At 43.7% G+C, this 19,884-nt stretch overlaps 1 protein-coding gene across 1 annotated transcript; it reads left to right on the forward strand.

The window, feature by feature from the left end:
- Positions 1–1,127: 1,127 nt before the first annotated feature.
- Positions 1,128–19,400, forward strand: CKAP4 (cytoskeleton associated protein 4). Its single transcript, XM_089671188.1, has 2 exons — positions 1,128–1,505; positions 17,996–19,400. Exons 1-2 carry the CDS (start codon positions 1,203–1,205, stop codon positions 19,313–19,315), a joined length of 1,623 nt encoding a protein of 540 aa, XP_089527314.1. The 5' UTR covers positions 1,128–1,202; the 3' UTR covers positions 19,316–19,400.
- Positions 19,401–19,884: the final 484 nt, after the last annotated feature.

The raw sequence follows: 19,884 nt of genomic DNA on the forward strand, positions 1-19,884 counted from the left end.
TAATAGTAGGGATAGTATAGTGATAGTAGTAGTAATGGTAGGGATAGTATAGTGATAGTAGTAGTAATAGTAGGGATAGTATAGTGATAGTAGTAGTAATAGTAGGGATAGTATAGTGATAGTAGTAGTGATAGTAGGGATAGTATAGTGATAGTAGTAGTAATGGTAGGGATAGTATAGTGATAGTAGTAGTGATAGTAGGGATAGTATAGTGATAGTAGTAGTAATGGTAGGGATAGTATAGTGATAGTAGTAGTGATAGTAGGGATAGTATAGTGATAGTAGTAGTAATGGTAGGGATAGTATAGTGATAGTAGTAGTGATAGTAGGGATAGTATAGTGATAGTAGTAGTAATGGTAGGGATAGTATAGTGATAGTAGTGGTGATAGTAGGGATAGTATAGTGATAGTAGTAGTAATGGTAGGGATAGTATAGTGATAGTAGTGGTGATAGTAGGGATAGTATAGTGATAGTAGTAGTAATGGTAGGGATAGTATAGTGATAGTAGTGGTGATAGTAGGGATAGTATAGTGATAGTAGTAGTAATAGTAGGGATAGTATAGTGATAGTAGTGGTGATAGTAGGGATAGTATAGTGATAGTAGTAGTAATGGTAGGGATAGTAGTAGTAATGGTAGGGATAGTATAGTGATAGTAGTGGTAGTATAATGATAGTGATAATAGTAGTGATAGTAGCAGTGTTCGTGGTCGCGGTAGTAATAGTGACCAGGGGCGGACTGACAACTCATGGGGCCCCCGGGCAATAAGGGATCATGGGGCCCCTGTGTCCTTGCCCAAACTCAAAAAAGCCTATGAAAAAGGTACCAGAGGCATCTCATGGGGCCCCCTACTGACCCCGGGCCCTCGGGCAGTGCCCGAGTTTCCAAATGGTCAGTCCGCCCCTGATAGTGACAGTAGTGTTAGCAGTGGTCGCGGTAGTAACTGTAGTAGACTAGGACACGTTCCCGTGACGTGGTGTCGGATTGGGGATGCCCCCTCACCTCACACCTAGGACGGCTCGGGGAGGGAGTGTGTGCGTGGCAGTCTCCCCCCGCTCCCCGTACAGAGGGGCCGGCCTGGGTGTGATGGGAGGGGGAGGAGGAGGGAGGACACGTTTCCTTCACTCCCCGTAACTTTACTAACTCTTTCTGGACTCGGCTCCTCGCCCGGCGGGGAACCCAGAGCTCTGCCCTCCGCTCACCATGACGGGTGCCCGGCACAGGAAGGCCAATTCTCCGGACAGCCATCCGCCGGCTGTGGTCAATGACCAAGTGCCCAAGAAGAACCCCAAACCCGGGAAGGCGGGCTCCGCTCCGGGGAGCTCCGGGCTCCTCCACACTCTGCTCTCCATTGTCCGCTATGGGCTGCTACTGGCCATGGCCGCCTGTATAGGATGGGCGCTCTACTCCCTGCTGGACGAGGTCTCCACCATCAATACTAAACTCATCCACCTGTCAGAGCAGAAGGGGGAGCTGGCCGAGACCGTCCACAACCTCAACAAGCAGGTAAGTGCTATGAGGGGGAGGACACCTACCTCACTGCTCTGTGAGGGGAGGACACCTACCTCACAGCTCTGTGAGGGGAGGACACCTACCTCACTGCTCTACGAGGGGGAGGACACCTACCTCACTGCTCTATAGGAAGGGGGGGGTGCACCTACCTCACTATTCTATAGGGAGAAGAGAACTACCTCACTGCTCTATGAGGGGAGGGCACCTAGCTCACAGCTCTATGAGGGGGAGGGCACCTAGCTCACAGCTCTATGAGGGGGAGGGCACCTAGCTCACTGCTCTATGAGGGGGAGGGCACCTAGCTCACTGCTCTATGAGGGGGAGGACACCTACCTCACTATTCTATAGGAAGAAGAGAACTACCTCACAGCTCTATGAGGGGGAGGACACCTACCTCACAGCTCTATGAGGGGGAGGACACCTACCTCACAGCTCTATGAGGGGGAGGGCACCTAGCTCACTGCTCTATGAGGGGGAGGGCACCTAGCTCACAGCTCTATGAGGGGGAGGGCACCTAGCTCACTGCTCTATGAGGGGAGGGCACCTAGCTCACTGCTCTATGAGGGGGAGGGCACCTAGCTCACTGCTCTATGAGGGGAGGGCACCTAGCTCACTGCTCTATGAGGGGGAGGACACCTACCTCACTATTCTATAGGAAGAAGAGAACTACCTCACAGCTCTATGAGGGGGAGGACACCTACCTCACAGCTCTATGAGGGGGAGGACACCTACCTCACAGCTCTATGAGGGGGAGGGCACCTAGCTCACTGCTCTATGAGGGGGAGGGCACCTAGCTCACAGCTCTGTGAGGGGGAGGGCACCTAGCTCACTGCTCTATGAGGGGAGGGCACCTAGCTCACTGCTCTATGAGGGGAGGGCACCTAGCTCACTGCTCTATGAGGGGGAGAACACCTACCTCACTGCTCTATGAGGGGAGGGCACCTACCTCACTGCTCTATGGGGCTGGGGTGGGCTCGCTGCAGGTCAGGACAGTGTATTGGAGTGCCGATTGCCAGTATGCCGGAGTACCAAGGAGCAGTGTTTTGCATTGCCAAGTGACAGTATATTGGGCTGTAGGTGAGTACATTGGACTGAAGGTCAGTGGCAGTATATTGGGCTGTAGGTGAGTACATTGGACTGAAGGTCAGTGGCAGTATATTGGGCTGTAGGTGAGTACGTTGGACTGAAGGAGTGTTGGGTGCCAGTATGCCGGAGTACCGGGTACCAGTATATTGGACTGTAGGTGAGTACATTGGACTGAAGGTCAGTGGCAGTATATTGGACTGTAGGTGAGTACATTGGACTGAAGGTCAGTGGCAGTATATTGGACTGTAGGTGAGTACATTGGACTGAAGGTCAGTGGCAGTATATTGGACTGTAGGTGAGTACATTGGACTGAAGGTCAGTGGCAGTATATTGGACTGTAGGTGAGTACATTGGACTGAAGGTCAGTGGCAGTTTCCTGTACTGCTGAGTGTCAAGCTGACCATTCAGTTAGTTTTTTTGTCCCTCCAAGAATCCACAGAATGAGGTGACTAGAGGAATCCACCCCCCACTGGGACGTATTCTGATGGACGTCTGTCTAGCAGAGGTGGCCACACACTGATTAACCTTTGTCCAATCTTTGCTGGACCGCCTATATTTCAAATAGGGGCGGCAGCTTCAGTCCCTTGTACTGATGAGGAATAACTTGCTGATTAGCTGATGGCACTTTGTAGATTATCATTGGTCCAATGTATTGAGTGAGCCTGAGAATATGGGGCTTGTGTTCACCAGCATTGGGTAATGCTCATTTCACCATTGCGTAGTAACACGCTGTATGTGTGCATTGTGGTGCAATTCATTCTTTGTTGTACCCGGATGCTGTGTGCCTTGCTTTATGTTTTTATCAGACAGGTCAGTGTTTTACTCCATTGATATCCTGTTCACAATGAGCGGGCTGCCTCAGTGTACAAAACATGTGCATCAGTCCCCCTTCACGTCTGTGTGCAAAACCACAAGCATTCCTTCAGCATACAGAAATGTATGTGGCCGATGTGTGTTCTCTGCAACACCGATCTTAAAGTGGTTGTAAACGCTCAAGGTTTTTTACCTTCATGTACTCTATGCATGAAGGTACGAAAACCTTCTGTGTGCAGTTCCCCCCCATTCTTACCTGAGCCCCCTTCAATCCAGCAACGTTCTTGACAGCTTCTGCTGTCTGGGGACTCTTCCTCCTCATTGGCTGAGACCTTATCAATCACAGCCAGTGAGCCAATGAGGAGAAACCCTGGGGGGCAGGGCTGTATGTGTCTTATGGCCACATAGAGCAGTGGTGCCCCTAGGGAAAGCAGTGTTCCCTGGGGGCTCTGCTTAGGGGGGAGGGCCAGAAGCTCTGGCAGGGACCCGAAAAGAAGAGGATTGGGGTTGCTCTGTGCAAAATGAAGCTTTAGTGTCACTTTAAAGCTGAAGTGTAAGTATTACCTTTATTGCATATTTCCATGGGACATATAATATAACATGTTCACTCCCAACAAGGGGCTCCTGGAAATCTCTGTAATATTGGACAGTACTACTGGGTCCAGTGCCAAGCGGCTGCTCTTCTGCATAGTAACCACAGGGGGTCACTTGGTGGCACTGCCCTTATTCACAAAACTCCTTGTATTCTTTAATGAATACAAGGCAATCTCTGACTGGATGAGTCACATCTACCTATCCATACTATGTATAGTTTGAGGAATTACAAAGGAGATTGAATGGTTAGACTGTAATTTGTGGTCAGCTTGAAGTCCGTCCATTGCATGACTGAACTTACCATGGTCTGAGATATGACTTGTACTGATCAGAAATTTCTGCTCTTGGTCATATTTATAAATACAGCAACTAAGTCAGACATGGGGAACTTGGGGGCAGTAGAATTGGTTGGCAGTGACCATGTACACTAATGGTAGTGATGATTTATATTGAGAACTCTGTAGGGATCTATTTGTCTTTACCTAAGGCAAGTCATGAATGATTTGATTTTCTTTCCTACAAACACCGGTGGAAGGAAAGAAAATCACTTGACAAAGACAATCAGTTTTGATGGGGGAATCCCTCCTGCAGCAATATGGTGTTGTGCCAGTGGGGAGCCTTCCCGGCCAACAGAACGCAATGATTACTGCTGGCTTCTATAGTCATCGGCAGTAATTGCATACAAAAAGTCTGACACGCTGGTTGTACTGAAGTTGATTGATGGATCAAGTTCAAGCGGAGCTCCACCCGAAAGGGGACGTTCCGCTTTAAGCACTGCTTCCCCATTCCCCATTAAGGATTGGCACCTTTTGGGGGCAAAGAGCAGGTACCTGCATTTTACAGGTACCCGCTCCCACTTCCGGTCCGATCTCCTAGGCCAGGGGTAGGCAACCTGCGGCTCTCCAGCTGTTGCAGGACTACAAGTTCCATCATGCCTCTGCAAGTCATAGCTGTAACTGTCAATTTTGCAATGTCTCATGGGAAATGTAGTTCCACAACAGCTAGAGAGCTGCAGGTTGCCTACCCCTGGCCTAGGCGATCGGAAGCGGAAGGTGTCCTCCCTCCCTCCCTGTAGTCTTTTGGGACACGTGACAGGTCCCAGAAGACTACAGGACCATTCATGAAGTGTAGCGCTACTCGCGCATGCGCAGTGGGTACCCGGCTGTGAAGCCGCAAGCTGTCACAGTCGGGTGCCCACACTGAAGATGCCGGCCTCCTGGAATACAGGACGGCCGGTGAAACACCACAGGACTGAGGGACAGGTAAGTGGCTGTTTTTTTAAAAGTCAGCAGCTAGAGTTTTTGTAGCTGCTGACTTTTATTTTTTTGACAGGTGAGTGTAACTCCGATTTCAGTATAACCAGCCTGCCCATACATGGATCGAATCTTGGTCAGTCCCTGCTAAACCAGCCAGGGTTCGATTCATCTGTGGCCAGCCTAAAGTGGAACTACACCGCATCTGAGCACCATAAACCAAAAACACTATTTAATTCATTTTTAATGGTCAAAACAAGCTCCCCCATCCATCCATGTCTCCATACTTTATTTTGCTGAGAAATGACTTTGAAAAAACACCCCCTAGCTTTTCTGGCAGTGGCCATCTTGTGTTTGGGCAGATGATTCATGTTGCATTTACTTCCTGGAATCCATCTGCCCTTAGCTTAGGCATGCATGCAGGAGGGTGTGCTTAGCTGAGAAAACCCCTCCCGATGACTCCTGGTATGTATGACATCATTTGCCTAGGTATGGAAGCCAGGAAATAACTGAAGAAATTTAAAAAAAAAAAAGGTTTAAAACAAGTAAATATGATCTACTTTCCTATCTATTTACTAATACTAGCAGCATAAAGACTACAAGTAGTCCATGTTTGAGAGAGTGAAGTTCAGCTTTAAGTTGGAGTGCCCTGTGCCCTGTGGCAAGCTTCACCTTGACTTGGCGATTGGATGTAGAAAAGATATCTGTTTAGTACCTGCTAAGTGACCCCCCCCCCCCCCGCCCCACTTGAAAGGGTGTACAGAGCTGAGCATCTCAGTATATAGTGCTGGTTAGCTGGGTGACAGGTCACTCCTACATTGACAGTCCAAGAAATATGGCTCCCCAAAGACTAAATGATGTGGGTGCTGGGTGGCTGCTCTCATGCATCCAGTACAACAGTGAATGTACCCTTACATTTATAGAATACACACATCCACCTGATTATACAACACAGCATCCATAACACACCCTTGTTTCATTGGTCCTGACTGCTAAGGCTGCTTTCAGACTGATGCAATGCCTTCTGACCACGGGAGCAGCGCAGTGTGCCCGTGGGTTAGCTGCATCTTCCCATAGAGTTCTATTATTCTTTCTGAAAGAGCACCAAAACGGCAGGACCTATGGGAAAGCGGCGTTAACTCGCATCAAACGCTCAGGCATTCAGCGCTGCTCCCGCCATTCAGTCCAACTGCACCACATCATTCTGAAAGCAGCCTAAGTGCAGCATCATGACACTTCGTGATGGCTTATTTATTTATTATTACAGGCAGGGTGGATAAAAATCAATGATTTTTTAAAAAAAATAAAAAAAATCGGATTTTTTTAAATTTAAATTGGAATTTTTTATTTAAATCGGATTTTTTTTATTTAAATCGAATTTTTGAGGAAAATATATTACCATCCAAAGGATATTCCATCATGAAATAAAGATTAGTTTTTTAATTATGTAGAATAAGGTTGTATATCTTTAATTTTTTTGGTAAATAAATTCCATGAATCCATTCACAATGTCATGCTCTTCCAGAGGTTTTTGTAAGATTATTGGGCAGTTTCTCTGCCTACAAGATATTATCACAGATGCTCGGTTTACTTTTGCAGTTCTCAAAACTGAATTTGACTCAGCGGAGATCACATGCCTCTTCTTCACAGCAAAAATGTTATAACATGAACAGAGTTAAGAAAAAGACCTTAATCCTAACTTCTACAAACCTATGAATACAGAATCAACCCCTTCAGTGCTAAGTTTCAAGAAGTTCAGTGAATAGAATAGAAACAATATTTTTCTGATTGTTTGGAGTGGAATAGATCTGCACAAGAAGAAAGTGAAACTAAGTGTGAGGAGGAAGGGGCTGGCAGTCTAAGTTTCTTAAAATATATATATTTTGTTTAGCCAAATTAGTTACCAAACATGGATGTTTAAGCAAATACCATATGCTGGAATGTTATTGTTTCAGTTGAATAAACCTATTTAAATTGTTATTATTAAGGTAATGATTATTTTTCTCCTTCCTAAGTACAACAGAAAAGTTGTCCAAATATGAATGATTAACCTATTAAACTGGCGATAAAAAAACTAATATGAAAAGTTGTTATTCTAAAAATCTTCATCTACTTGCATATTAAAGTTATACCAGCAAGAATTAGTCTTTCTGTAGAAAACTAGGATTTAAATCAAGCCTTACTGACTAGTGATTTAAATCGTGATTTAAATCAGTTTGATTTAAATCAAATCCACCATGATTACAGGTACTTATATTGCGCCGCCAATTTACGCAGCACATCACATATATATTGTACATTCACATCAGTCCCTGCCCTCAAGGAGTGTACAATCTAAGGTCCCTAACTCACATTCATACATACACATACTAGGGCCAATTTAGACAGGAGCCAATTAACCTACCAGCTAGGTTCACACTTGTGTGGCCACATGGGCCGCGATGTTCGCGGACACCAGAGCCCATTCATTTGGGCTGGGCCATGCAGGAAAGAAGTCCCTGCACTATTTTTGAAATTGCAGCCTGCAGGTGAACTGAGGTTCCCAGTACGGTTGTGATTTGCAGTGCGTGATTATTGGCACCTGCCCATGGGTCCCCCATTTCTCTGTGTGGGTGGTTGCGGCTGCCAGTATTTGTGTGGGTCCCGCAGCAGCACCACCTGCACAGATGTGAACCTAGCCTAACTGGAGGAAACCCATGCAGGCACAGGGAGAACATGCAAACTCCAGGCAGGTAGTGTCGTGGTTGGGATTTGAAGAGGAAACCCTGGTTGCTGGGACTCAGCAAATCCCAGGGGCCAGGTAGCCAATGCTCACTAAAAATGACAGCTGGCACATAACATTTGAAAGTTTCTCTGTAAATAGAGCTGGCCCCTAAAAATTAAAAACAAATCAGGCTGGCTCTTGGATTGGACAGACTGGCTCTTGAATTCCATCTTCGCTTGTCCACCCCTGGTTTATGTAGACCACATATGGCTTCACCTGGGGAGCGCAGTGACCCCTACTAGAGGTCATCAGTATCCTTATAAGCACCAGAAAAATATGCCAAGTTCTTTTTTTTTTTTTTTTTTTACTCCTCCTGCCCAAAGATGCTGCTGCTGCCCCCCCCCCCCCATACAGACAACAGGTTGTCCCTTCTATACCTCTAGCTTCTGTCCTATTCAATGACAACGCTTGACATAACCTTTTAGCAAAGACGTTTTTTTCAGGTGTATTTTTGGATCCTACGTAAATAAGTTAAGTGGAAGGCAGGATGGGTAAGGTATTTCTGTACATGCACCAATGCTTGGAATGAATGTAAAGGCTGAACCGCCGTGAGTGCAGCTGACATTAGTGCAGCAGATGTCTGTGTCACTTACGGGAGGGGAACATACATACTTCCACCCACCTCCAGGATCGCAGGGAATGTTTATGTACCTTATATATTTAAATGAGGCCACACAGTGTCATTGAAGCCAGTGCTTGCTGGTTATGTGCAAACATACTCAGTTATGCATATATAGGTTGACTCCCTGCTACTTAAACCTGTCATGCAGGAAGTTTGGGTGGGAAGTGTCTGCTTCCTTGTGGGAAAAGATACAACAAACGATGTCTAGAAATGTAGATGTATAGAAATGGTGGGAGGGCCTGGACTGAGCTACATGGTTACAAAGACAATTTTTAATCTCTTGCTACTGGGAGGTTTATAACTGAATGCCAGGCAGATATAAAAGACACAGAGGAATGCAGCTATGTAATCCATTAATGCATCATTAAACAGTCTAGGTACCCGAAGATGACCTGTCAGTGGCCTGTACAGCAGGGCTGGAGTGTGGGAGAAAGAAGCAGCACAAAGAGCAAATCTGTTCACGTGTTTTCAAGAAGTGTGCTGGTAGGAGAGAGCAGAGAGATAAGCTCTACATAGTGCTGGATTTCAGGACATCTAGTGGCAGAAAAAAAATCTGGACTAAATATTGAAGAAAAGGCTACTTTTTGTTACTTTCTCTTTCTTATTTTGTTATTATTTATTATTATTATACAGGATTTATATAGCGCCAACAGTTTGCTCAGCACTTTACAATATAACAGGAGACAACACAGCAACAATACAAGGGGGTAAGGAGGGCCCTGCTCCATATTGAGTGGAGTTCTGTAATAAAGGCTATGTTCACCTTTCTAAAAATGCAGATTTTTTTGCAGGTAAAAAAAGTGCATTTATTAATTTTTTTTAGGAGCCTGTAAAGCAGTGGTCCCCAAACTGTGGCCCTTTGCTTGCCTCTGTGCGGCCCTTGGGACACTATTCCTCCAACTGACACCAGTGATGAGGCCCCATTCCTCCCACTGACACCAGTGATGGGGCACTATTCCTCCCACTGATACCAATGATGGGACACTATTCCTCCCACTGATACCAATGATGGGACACTATTCCTCCCACTGATACCAATGATGGGGTACTATTCCTCCCACTGATACCAATGGTGAGGCACTATTCCTTCCACTGACACCATCACTGGGGTACTGTTCTTCCCACTGACACCATCGCTGAGGTACTATGCTTCCCACTGACACCATCGCTAGGGCACTATTTCTCCCACTGACACCATCGCTGGGGCGCTATTCCTCCTAGTAAAACCAATGATGGGGCACTATTCCTCCTGGTAAAACTAATGATGGGGCACTATTCCTCCTGGTAAAACCAATGATGGGGCAGGGTTTACTCCCACTTTTGCAGAGCCATTTTCTACTCACTGGCCACAGTCCGGCCCCCCTAAAGCCTGAAGGAGAGTAAACTGGCCCTTTGTAAAACATTGTATCCGTGATCAGCAGATCACAGGTGCAGTGCAAGGCTCCTGCCCGTACCTCATACAGGCAATCAGTTACACACTGCCAGAAAGAATCAATGGACTACTGGAGTGCTCAAGAGTGCGCTGGTTCATTGAGAACTGCAAGCCGTCAACTGCAAAGGATGTTGGTACTTGTAGTTCATTCATTCACAGAACTCTGTGAATGAATGATGTGGCCATGTGAGTGGAGCCCCGCCATGACCCATGTTGCTTTGGTGACAGCGGTTGCAGTAAGAAGGTCCCTGGCTGCTGTCACGGGGGGGGGGGGGAATCAGGGAGAGGCTGCAGGAGCTGGAACATGCTACATAAAAACAGGTGGAACATGTAATATGTTCTCAAAGGTGAACTTATCCTTCAAAGCTAAACTCCATTTCTCTTCCTATCCTCTGCTACACCAGTAGAATCTTGTACTGATAAATCACATGGAGCTAGGTGCGATCATGCAAGTTTGGTCACTGCTACATGCTACCTCACATCCATGTTCTCCAGTTCAATATATTTTTTTAAAATATTCCGTTTTGCGCATTTACACAGGATAGGCAGATCCATTGAATGAATGAAATATGCATTCATTTTTAATGCATCTGCAACAGAAAAAAAATCTGTTGTATATCCTGCAAATGTCTCCTTCACATTGCATAAAGAGGCCTTGGTACACTTCATTAATTTCAACAAAATTCTTCCTAGAAGATTATATGAGCCTTGATTGTATATTATCCATGTTATTTACCTGGACCTGCCCCCCTTGTGTAGACATCCAGAAGCCCTAAGCCTGCTGGGTGCTGCCATCTTGGATGTGCAGACAGCAGACCCAGAGCTGTCACTTAAGGAACACTCTATAGTGTTTCACTTCACTCCTCCCCCAGCAGCTGCATAAAAGGCTTTTTAGGGAGGTTAGGGGAGGTGCAGAGCAGCTGGGCCAGCACAGACAACAGTTAAACAATCCGTGAACAGTAGCAGGCCATTACATGCAAGAAGGTGGGGGGGGGGGGTCTGTGCTAGGAAATGATCTCTTCCTGCAGTATGTAAATGTTTACTTTGCAAATAAATGAAAATATACAGAAAGGAAAAATACTACCAGGCAAGCATCTAAACAAATAGATTTTTTTCCATGCTTTACCTGAAATTGTGACAGTTTTTACCTGCAGTTGGTGACAGAGCCTGTGGTCTCTTTGGTTCCCCATGGTCCCACTGTATGTAGGAACTTAGCCACCCTGTCTTGCTTGCTCCCATTTGGAGTAGGAACTCTAGGATATGGGATTTGTAATTTGCATAGAACAGTGCACATGACCACACTGCTCACTCCAAACAAACAGAAGTGAGGGGGGAACAGGAGAGGTTCAAGAGCTCACAGAGAGTGTTACTGGGAGGCTGAAAAACATAGTAGGAAACAATCTCATGAAAAATAGACTAAAGGGCCATTATTAAGTAGTGGGTGTGTATACTTTTATTGGAGAACAAGGATGTTGTTTATTGGCACTTTAATTTACTACAGTGCTGTGTATCATAGACAATCCCATGTATTTAAAAAAATATAATAAGTATTTTCACAAAATGCTGTTTGTTTTTTTTTCTTTTATCTCATCCTTTTTTGCATCTTAGTGCTGCTGATCTCCTCCAGCCTTATTCAGCTGCTTCCTGTCTACATGCACTCCTTCTAATGTCAGCTGCATATCTATGCTTGGGGCCAGCTTCCTGATGTTGACAAGTCCACTGATGATAAAGAGCTAATGGGCATTAGAAAATACATTTATTTAACCCCTTCAGTCCCATAGTGTCCACCCAGGTGAAGTGGTTATATCGGGATGATGCCTGCACCTACAGGTGTCATCCTGGTATCAAAATGTACAGCCTGTGATTCCCTGTGAACATTGCTTTATCGGCTGCTCTACACAGAGAGAGGAACTGAAGATTTTGTCGCTTCCAGTTTCAGTTCTTTGTTTATCTTGCCATTAAGAGCCAGGAAAGCATCCGATCAGACTGATCTGTGCCTGCAGCTGCATTGGAGGCCAGAGGAGAGATCTGGGGTCTAAGGCTCTATGTACACTGCAGCTGATAAACTCATGTTTAGGAGCTTTTCTGCATTTTTTTCAACAGCCCCTGAACTTTGCCTAATCTTTTCCTATGTGTCCATGTACACTATGTCGTTTACATGCACTTGAATTTCTTTGAACCAAACATGCGTTCAGGAGTAGATTTTATTAACATTTTAAAAGCAGCTAAACGCGTTTATTTGCGTTTGGGAAAATTTTTTTAACTCTTACATTCCAGATGCTGTCCAGAGCCTTTTTTCATCATGAAATATGCATGCAAAGTGGTTTCCCAGTACTCAAATGGACCTGGTACACTATACTTTGAGATTTCGAATGAAAGAAAATATGTTACACTGCTGCAATAATTTCTGCACAGAAATAAGCTGGAACACACCACAAAAAAAAACCCGCTAATCTCAACATATACTGCTCTCTCTGCTTCTGCTCTCTCTATTTCTCTCAAAATGTCTGAAATAGTTAATTTTTACTGTTTTTCAGTGCATTCTGGGCATTTTGGAAGGTCTCCAGAGGTTATCTTTAAAAAACGCTTCTAAATGCAAACACACATAAATGTGGTATGCAAACGTGGCTAAACAGACTTTTTTTAACCTACATTTTCCAGCATTCAGTTTCCATCGTTCGTTCAGAAGTGTTTTCCAAACATCCCATGTACATGGAGCCTTAGAGTAGAGACCTGTCATGGCCCATGCAACCCCAAGGATGTTGTTCATCACTTCTGATAGCAATAAAAAAGATAAAAAAAAATGAAAGGGACAGTGTAGAAAAACGTTTTAAAATAATAATTTAAAAATGTATATCGCCCCAGTCCCCACATGTGAACATATACGTATGTCCCTCATGCATATGTAAACTGTGATCGCACTACACATGTGAGGTATGATCATGAATGCCAGAGTGAGTTTAATAATTTAGCTCCAGACCTCCTGTGTAACTCTAAACTGGTAACCTGTAAATGAGTTAAAAGCATCGCCTATGGAGATTTTTAAGTAGTGTCGTTGGACGCCATTCCATGGGCGTACGCAATTTTAAAGCATGACTCGTTGGGTATCTATTTACTCAGGATAACATCATCTTTAATATTTTACCAAAAATTGTATATTGTATAGGGTTTCTGTGCAATAAAACTCATGAAAGTGTATTTTATCCCCAAAAAATAAGTTTAAAAAAATCACTGAGCAAATACCATGTGACATAAATTGCAACACCCACCATTTTATTATACAGTATATGTAATGTTTGGGGGTTCGAAGTAGAATTTACATTTTTACATATATGTGAGAAGTGTCAGAATACCTGGTGTTGCAGTGATTAAGCATACAGACAGAGACAGACTTCAAATCTATGGTTGCGTTGATTAATGGAACCTGTGACATCATTCATGAGCTGTCCAATCTTAGTGCTGGAGCTGTCAATACAATGCAGGAATGCTGTTTTTTCTGCAGTCATTGCCGTTGTCACTGCTGATCCTTTCTTAGCGTTCAGAGCCAGAATTCTGCAGAGCATTAAAGCGTCTACTCGTTGGTCTAACAGCAGAACAAGCACGATATGTACCCTATAAGGAATTATTGGGTTTGTACCAATAGTAAAGTGGGCTTTTTGCAGTCTATTCCACTGTATAGTACTGTATCTGGATCATCAGTGGCATTTGCTCATTTCATAGCAACACCTCTTGTGGAGGATGATTGGAAAGATTCATCCTTTGAAATCTCTGACGTTCCTCTCCTACATATAGAAATCAGCATTTTTTTTTTATTGCTAGAAAAATACATAAAATCCCAAAACATTATATATTTTAAACAATAATATGCTCAGTGATAAAAATAATTATAAGATTAAACCTTTCCTCTAATCTGTGAATAAAATAAAGTCCCAAAGATAAATCAAAAAATCTTGCAAAAATCATATATCCCTTTAAAAAATAAATAAATAAATCAATCCAAGTGTCCACAAATTGGTTCAAATCCTCAGCCTCTTGCAGCAACTTGATTTACCTCAAAAACAAAAACATAAGAACCACATAGTGCATTATCCTTAATAAATAGAAATTGCATAAAGATCACCCAGTGATATTTCACCCAAGTGAAAAAAGTGTAAACATAAAAATATACAAACACATGTGCAAATACACAATGTGTAGTGAAAAGCCGTGCAAGTGAATCACTCTTTTTGTGCTCAAAACACACACCACAGAGTACACTTCTACTAAAGTAAGGAGTAAATACCCTTACCAAGATTTAAAATAACTTTTGCCTTAGTAACAATCATCAAGAAGACTGTATGATGGGATGAGTTTTTTTCTGCCAGTATCCTCAAATTTCACTTTAACCTCATAGCACCATGTGGATCCATCCACACTAGTGTTTCAGACCAGTCTCCGCCATATCCGCCATCCAGATACCAGTGACAGATCCCAGCTCACAGACTGTAGACACATGTGCAGGGTGAGCTTCCTCCTCTATACTCTGCCCTGATCACCTCTCCTAGCACGGCTCAGCACATGGTCACGACTGCAGCCATGGTCCCATTATAGCCACTGAAATCCAAGGACGTATGGGTACATCCTATGGGTGGGAAGTGGTTAAAATATCAAACATTCTGGTACATGAAAACAAATGCCTGGCACTCACAGTAAGTTGTTTTTTTCCTTTCAACCCAGCATACTGAACAAAAAAAAAACACTGAGGAGGTCTCTATACTAACTATGCAATGTTGGTACAGCAATCTCCCCGCTGTACTGTTGTGTTCTGACAGGGGGACTGCCCCCCTACCAGAGCACAGCGGATGCCGATTGGCTGCTGGTTTTCCAACATGCTTGTTTGACAAAAGCCGGGCAAGAGATTGGCTTCTGTCAGCCGAGGACCTGTACATACCAAATGTCAACTGGTTTCTACTGCACCGGCTAATTTTGTCCAATATTTGGCTCATGTGTACAGCGCTTTATGGTCTGCAAACTCTTACAGATTGTTTCCAACACCCACCATTTAAGTAGAAACGTCTGTCCTCTGCCAGCGTGCTATAGAGACGTATTCCTGCGCACTGTTTGGAAGCAGATGTCTCTCTGCAGAGGTCTAACACATGCCTGCTGAGCCAGAGTTAGAGCTTTCCAATCAGCAGCAAATGTGAAATTTGCAAATTGCAGTTATAGGTTTCTGGCAGGGGTGTGTCTCTGCAGAGAGACTGCTGCTTCAACAGAGAGCAAGGATCCTTTCTGGTAGGGGACAGTCTTTTGTGCTCATGCTTTCTGAATATAAAAACCTCAGACTTTGCATACCTTTTTGTTTTGTGCACCTGGAATGTATCCTCAGTGTATTTACAGCATGGAAAGTGTAGTGGCTGGATAACATTATTAATCTGTTGGCAGTTTAGTTCACATATGTGTATTTAAGCTGTTTGCCTGAGGTCATCTTTGTGGAGCTAGAACAATGGCTGTGGTGAAGTGTGTGTGTAATTTTGCAGGGAACAGAATATGTAACAAAGTGACACAACAAAAAACTAATTATGCGTGGACATGGTATGGGACTGGTTAAAAATAGTTTCTGGCTTTTGATGTTCAAGCACATTGCTAGAAACACAGCTGACTGCTAGTTAACATGCCTCTTGCATCCTTTATGTGGTCAGAAGAAATGTTGATGAGAACAAAGCCCCTCTGTTTACCAAACAGTAGGTTTTGAATTGAAAATTGAATCTGTTTGAGATTTCATAAAATGGGCCTTGTGTATAATTTGTTCTTAAGAACTTGCTGACCAGGCACTGTAGTTTTACTGCTACAGTGCGGGCTGGCTGCACAGAATTGTGTATATATATATGTATGTGATGCTGCTTTTCCAGGTAGGGGGTGCACTCCTGCCCACCCAGCCATACAGTCATTGGCTCCCGTAAAATCTTCTTCTGGCCGAGGTCCAAAAATAAATGTCCCCATTAGTGTTCCTCTTTACATCAGGTTCCCCCTCTAGAGTAATTTATTACATTGGGTGCCACCATCAGACTTCCCCATAAATAAGTTGCCATCGTCAGAGTACCCCCCTATATCAAGTGTCCCCATCAGAGCGCCCCCTTAATTAATGTGTTCCCATCAGAGTGCCCCCTTACATCAGGCATTCTCATCAGAGTACCCCCTTACATCAGCTTTATGCATCAGAAGGCCCCATTACATTTGGTGTCTCCCATCAGTGTTCCCCCTTAACATCAGTTGTCCTCATTAGAGTGCCCCATTATATAAGGTTCCCCTTATGGTGACACCTTACATAGGGTGTGCCCATCATGGTGCCCCCTTACATTACGTGTCACCATCAGACTGCAACTTTACATCATGTATCCCCATCACATCAGTTGTGCCCATCAGAGTGCTTCTTTACATCAGGTATCCCCATCACAGTGCCACCTTACATCAGGTGTTCCCGTCAAGAGTGCACTCAAAAGTACCCCGTTCCATCATGTGCCCATCAGAATTCCCCTTTCCACAGTATGCGCCAACCTAACATAAAATGTGCCCACCATTGTGCCCCCTTACATAAAATGTGTCCCTTAACATAAAATAAGCGGCATGCTGATGGGCAAATTTTATGTTAAGGGGCACTTTGATGGGCAAATTTATATTAAGGGGCACTCTAATGTACACATTTTATGTTGTGCCCTTCAGAGTGCCCCTTAACATTAAATGTGCCCATCAGTATTACCCTTTAACATTAAATGTGCCCATCAGAGTGCCCCTGAAAGAACACGCCCTACCTTGAAGGCAGCTGAGATTCTTGCTGAAGTGGGCGGGGTGTGCACTTGTGGACAGGCAGGGAGCGGGAGCCGGCAAAGGCGCATGCGTGATGTTATCGGTTGCCGGGACGACTGCCTTGCTGAGCGGCAGATCTGTCATTCTAGTCTGGCGGTCCATGCGGGAGTTCCTCAACCCCAAACTCACTCATCCATTTCTTTATGGACCTTGCTTTGTGCACTGGTGTGCAGTCATATTGGAACAGGAAAAGGCCATCCCTAAACTATTCCCTCAAAGTTGGGAGCATGAAATTGTCTAAAACTCCTTAAGAGTTCCCTTCCCTGGAACTAAGGGGCCAAGCCCAACCCCTGAAAAACAACCCCACACCATAATCCCCCCTCCACCAAACTTTACACTTGGCACAATGCAGTCAGGCAAGCACCGTTCTCCTGACAACTGCCAAACCCAGACACGTCCATCAGATTGCCAGACAAAGAAGCATTATTTGTAACGCCAGAGAACACGTCTCCACTGCTCTAGAGTCCAGTGGTGGCATGCTTTACACCTTCGCTTCCAGCACTTTGCATCACACTTGGTGATATAATGCTTGGATGCAGCTGCTCGGCCATGGAAACCCATTCCGTGAAGCTCTCTACACACTGTTGTGCTAATCTGAAGGCCACTTGAAGTTTGGAGGTCTTTAGCTATTAACCCTGCAGACAGTTGGTGACATCTGCACATTGTGCGCTTCAGGATGCACTGACCCCGCTCTGTCATTTTACGTGGTTTACCACTTCATGGCTGAGCTGCTGTTGTTCCCAGATGCTTCCACTTTGTTATTATACCACTAACAGTTGACCGTGGAATATTTAGTAGCAAGGAAATTTCACGGATGGACTTATTACACAGGTGGCAACTTATCACGGTACCACGCTTGAATTTACTGAGCTCCTGAGAGCGACCCATTCTTTCACAAATGTTTGTAGAAGCAGTCTGCATGCCTAGGTGCTTGACTTTGTACACCTGTGGCCATGGAGGTGATTGGAACACCTGAATCCAATGATTTGGAGGGGTGTCCCAATACTTTTGGCAATATAGTGTATATAAACTTGGGCTGTTGGTTGTAACTTTTTTCATGTTCTCTGTTTTGCTTAGGTGGATATACTTCAAAAAACAGTCGGAAGAGTTGAATTTATCTCTAAAGATATCCAGGAAAAGCAACAGAGTCATGATAATTCCATCAAAAACAGCGAAAAGGAGCTTGATGTAGTTGGTGTTATTCTTAAGAAACTTCAGAAAGACCTGTCAAATGTCATTCAAGATGTGAAGGACCAAGGGGCAAGAGATCTGGACATCTTTGACAAAACCATGAAGGAAAAATTCACAGAATTAAATAAATCAATAAATGACGACATAGTTGACCTTACTGAAGTACAGAAGTCAAGCCAGGATGAGATAAACCATGTGAAGGCTACAATAGCTTCTTTAGGAGATGTCAATTCAATCACTGATGAACTCAAGAGGTTAAAAGAACTCTTCTCTGAGTTAAAAGCTTCATTTAAGTCCAAGGAAGAGTCAGTTGACTGGCTGATGAGCAATGCCATCAATATTGATACTGTTACCACCAATAGCAATGAGATTTCAGTGCTCAAAAGTCAGCATGACCTTCTAAAAACAGATGTTGAGAAGCACTTAGCCACAGTAGTGGATCTCAAGGAAGAAATCGTCGCAGAAAAGTCCAGCCTGAAAGCTAACCTAGACAGAGTTCTTAAAGACTTTGAACAACTTTCATCTTCTGTTACAGAAATAGAAAACAATTATGTATCTACAAACAATGATTTGCTTAAGGAAATCAAAACTAATAAAGATAGTGTTGAGTTGAGGCTGACACCTCTTGAAAGTTCAATTGAGGCTTTGAATTCTGAAAAGTCTTCTTTGGAATCTTTGGCAACCAGTTTTGAAGAATACAACAGGAGGTTGAATGCTGTTGAAGAAGCTTTTGCTGGTTTGAAACACTTAACTCCTGAAAGCCCTGAAGCAACTGAGACCTTGTCAGCGCTAAAGGGGGTTCAAGAAGCTTTGTCCCAACAGGTCCAAGAGTTGAGATCTGCCTTTGCCGACCTTCCAAATGCTACTCCTGATATTCCGAAATTACAAGTGGAGATCACAAGTGCTCTTGAAGGTCATAAGCAACAGATAGAAGATCTAAAGTATGACTATGAGCAGTGGAAGAGTAACCTTGGAAATTCTGGACCATCTGACCAATTACATGAGGATGGCTTGAAAACTTCTATTACAAAACTCGAATCTGACTTGAAGAGGTTGAGGGAAGCAGTAGATAGTTTGATAGCATATTCTGTGAAAATAGAAACCCATGACAAAGATTTGGAATCTATAAAAGAGTCTGTAGAAGACCTTAAAGAAAGTACAGATAAACTGCAAGTAAAATTTGAACAGATACAAGAAAACGTATAGCTGTTTCTGCTTTGTAAAGAAGAAAAACGTAGGATTTTCCAAGTCTAGTTCTTAACTTGTTCTCATTAAAATATGTTTTTCTGTATTGTTTTTTTATTGGGGTTGCATTTCCTTCTTTTAAATATTTTACTGGGAATTCATGGAGTGCTAAAATGTTTAATTGATGACTGTTTTAAAACTGCCCATAAACAATTTTTGGTAAGTTATTAAATATTTATAAAATTTCCACACAATAACTGCTGGATTGTAAGTACCGAAGCAAAAAATATTTACTGTACATATATATGCAGTCTTAAAATAATCAGACCCCCATTCACTATTTCCTATTTTATGTTGCACCCTGATACTATAGTTCTTTAAAATATTTTTTTCCTTATTAATCCACACTCGGTACCCCATAATGACAAAGTAAGAACAGATTTTTAGAAATGTTTGCAAATATATGAAAATGGAAAAACTGAAATATCACATTGGCATAAGTATTCAGACCCTTTTCATCATATTTAGCTCAGGTGCCTCCCATTTCTCTTGATCATCACTGAGATGTTTCTATACCTTGAATGGCATCC

This window comes from Staurois parvus, unplaced genomic scaffold (assembly GCF_062004578.1).
Source record: "Staurois parvus isolate SC_StPar_1 unplaced genomic scaffold, SC_StPar_1.0 ptg000101l, whole genome shotgun sequence".
In the NCBI taxonomy this organism is placed as follows: Eukaryota; Metazoa; Chordata; class Amphibia; order Anura; family Ranidae; genus Staurois; species Staurois parvus.

Coding starts and splice junctions, on each gene's coding strand:
- CKAP4 (XM_089671188.1), top strand. CDS start 1,203: ATGACGGGTGCCCGGCACAGGAAGGCCAATTCTCCGGACAGCCATCCG. Junction 1,506..17,995: donor TCCACAACCTCAACAAGCAG/GTAAGTGCTATG, acceptor TGTTTTGCTTAG/GTGGATATACTTCAAAAAAC.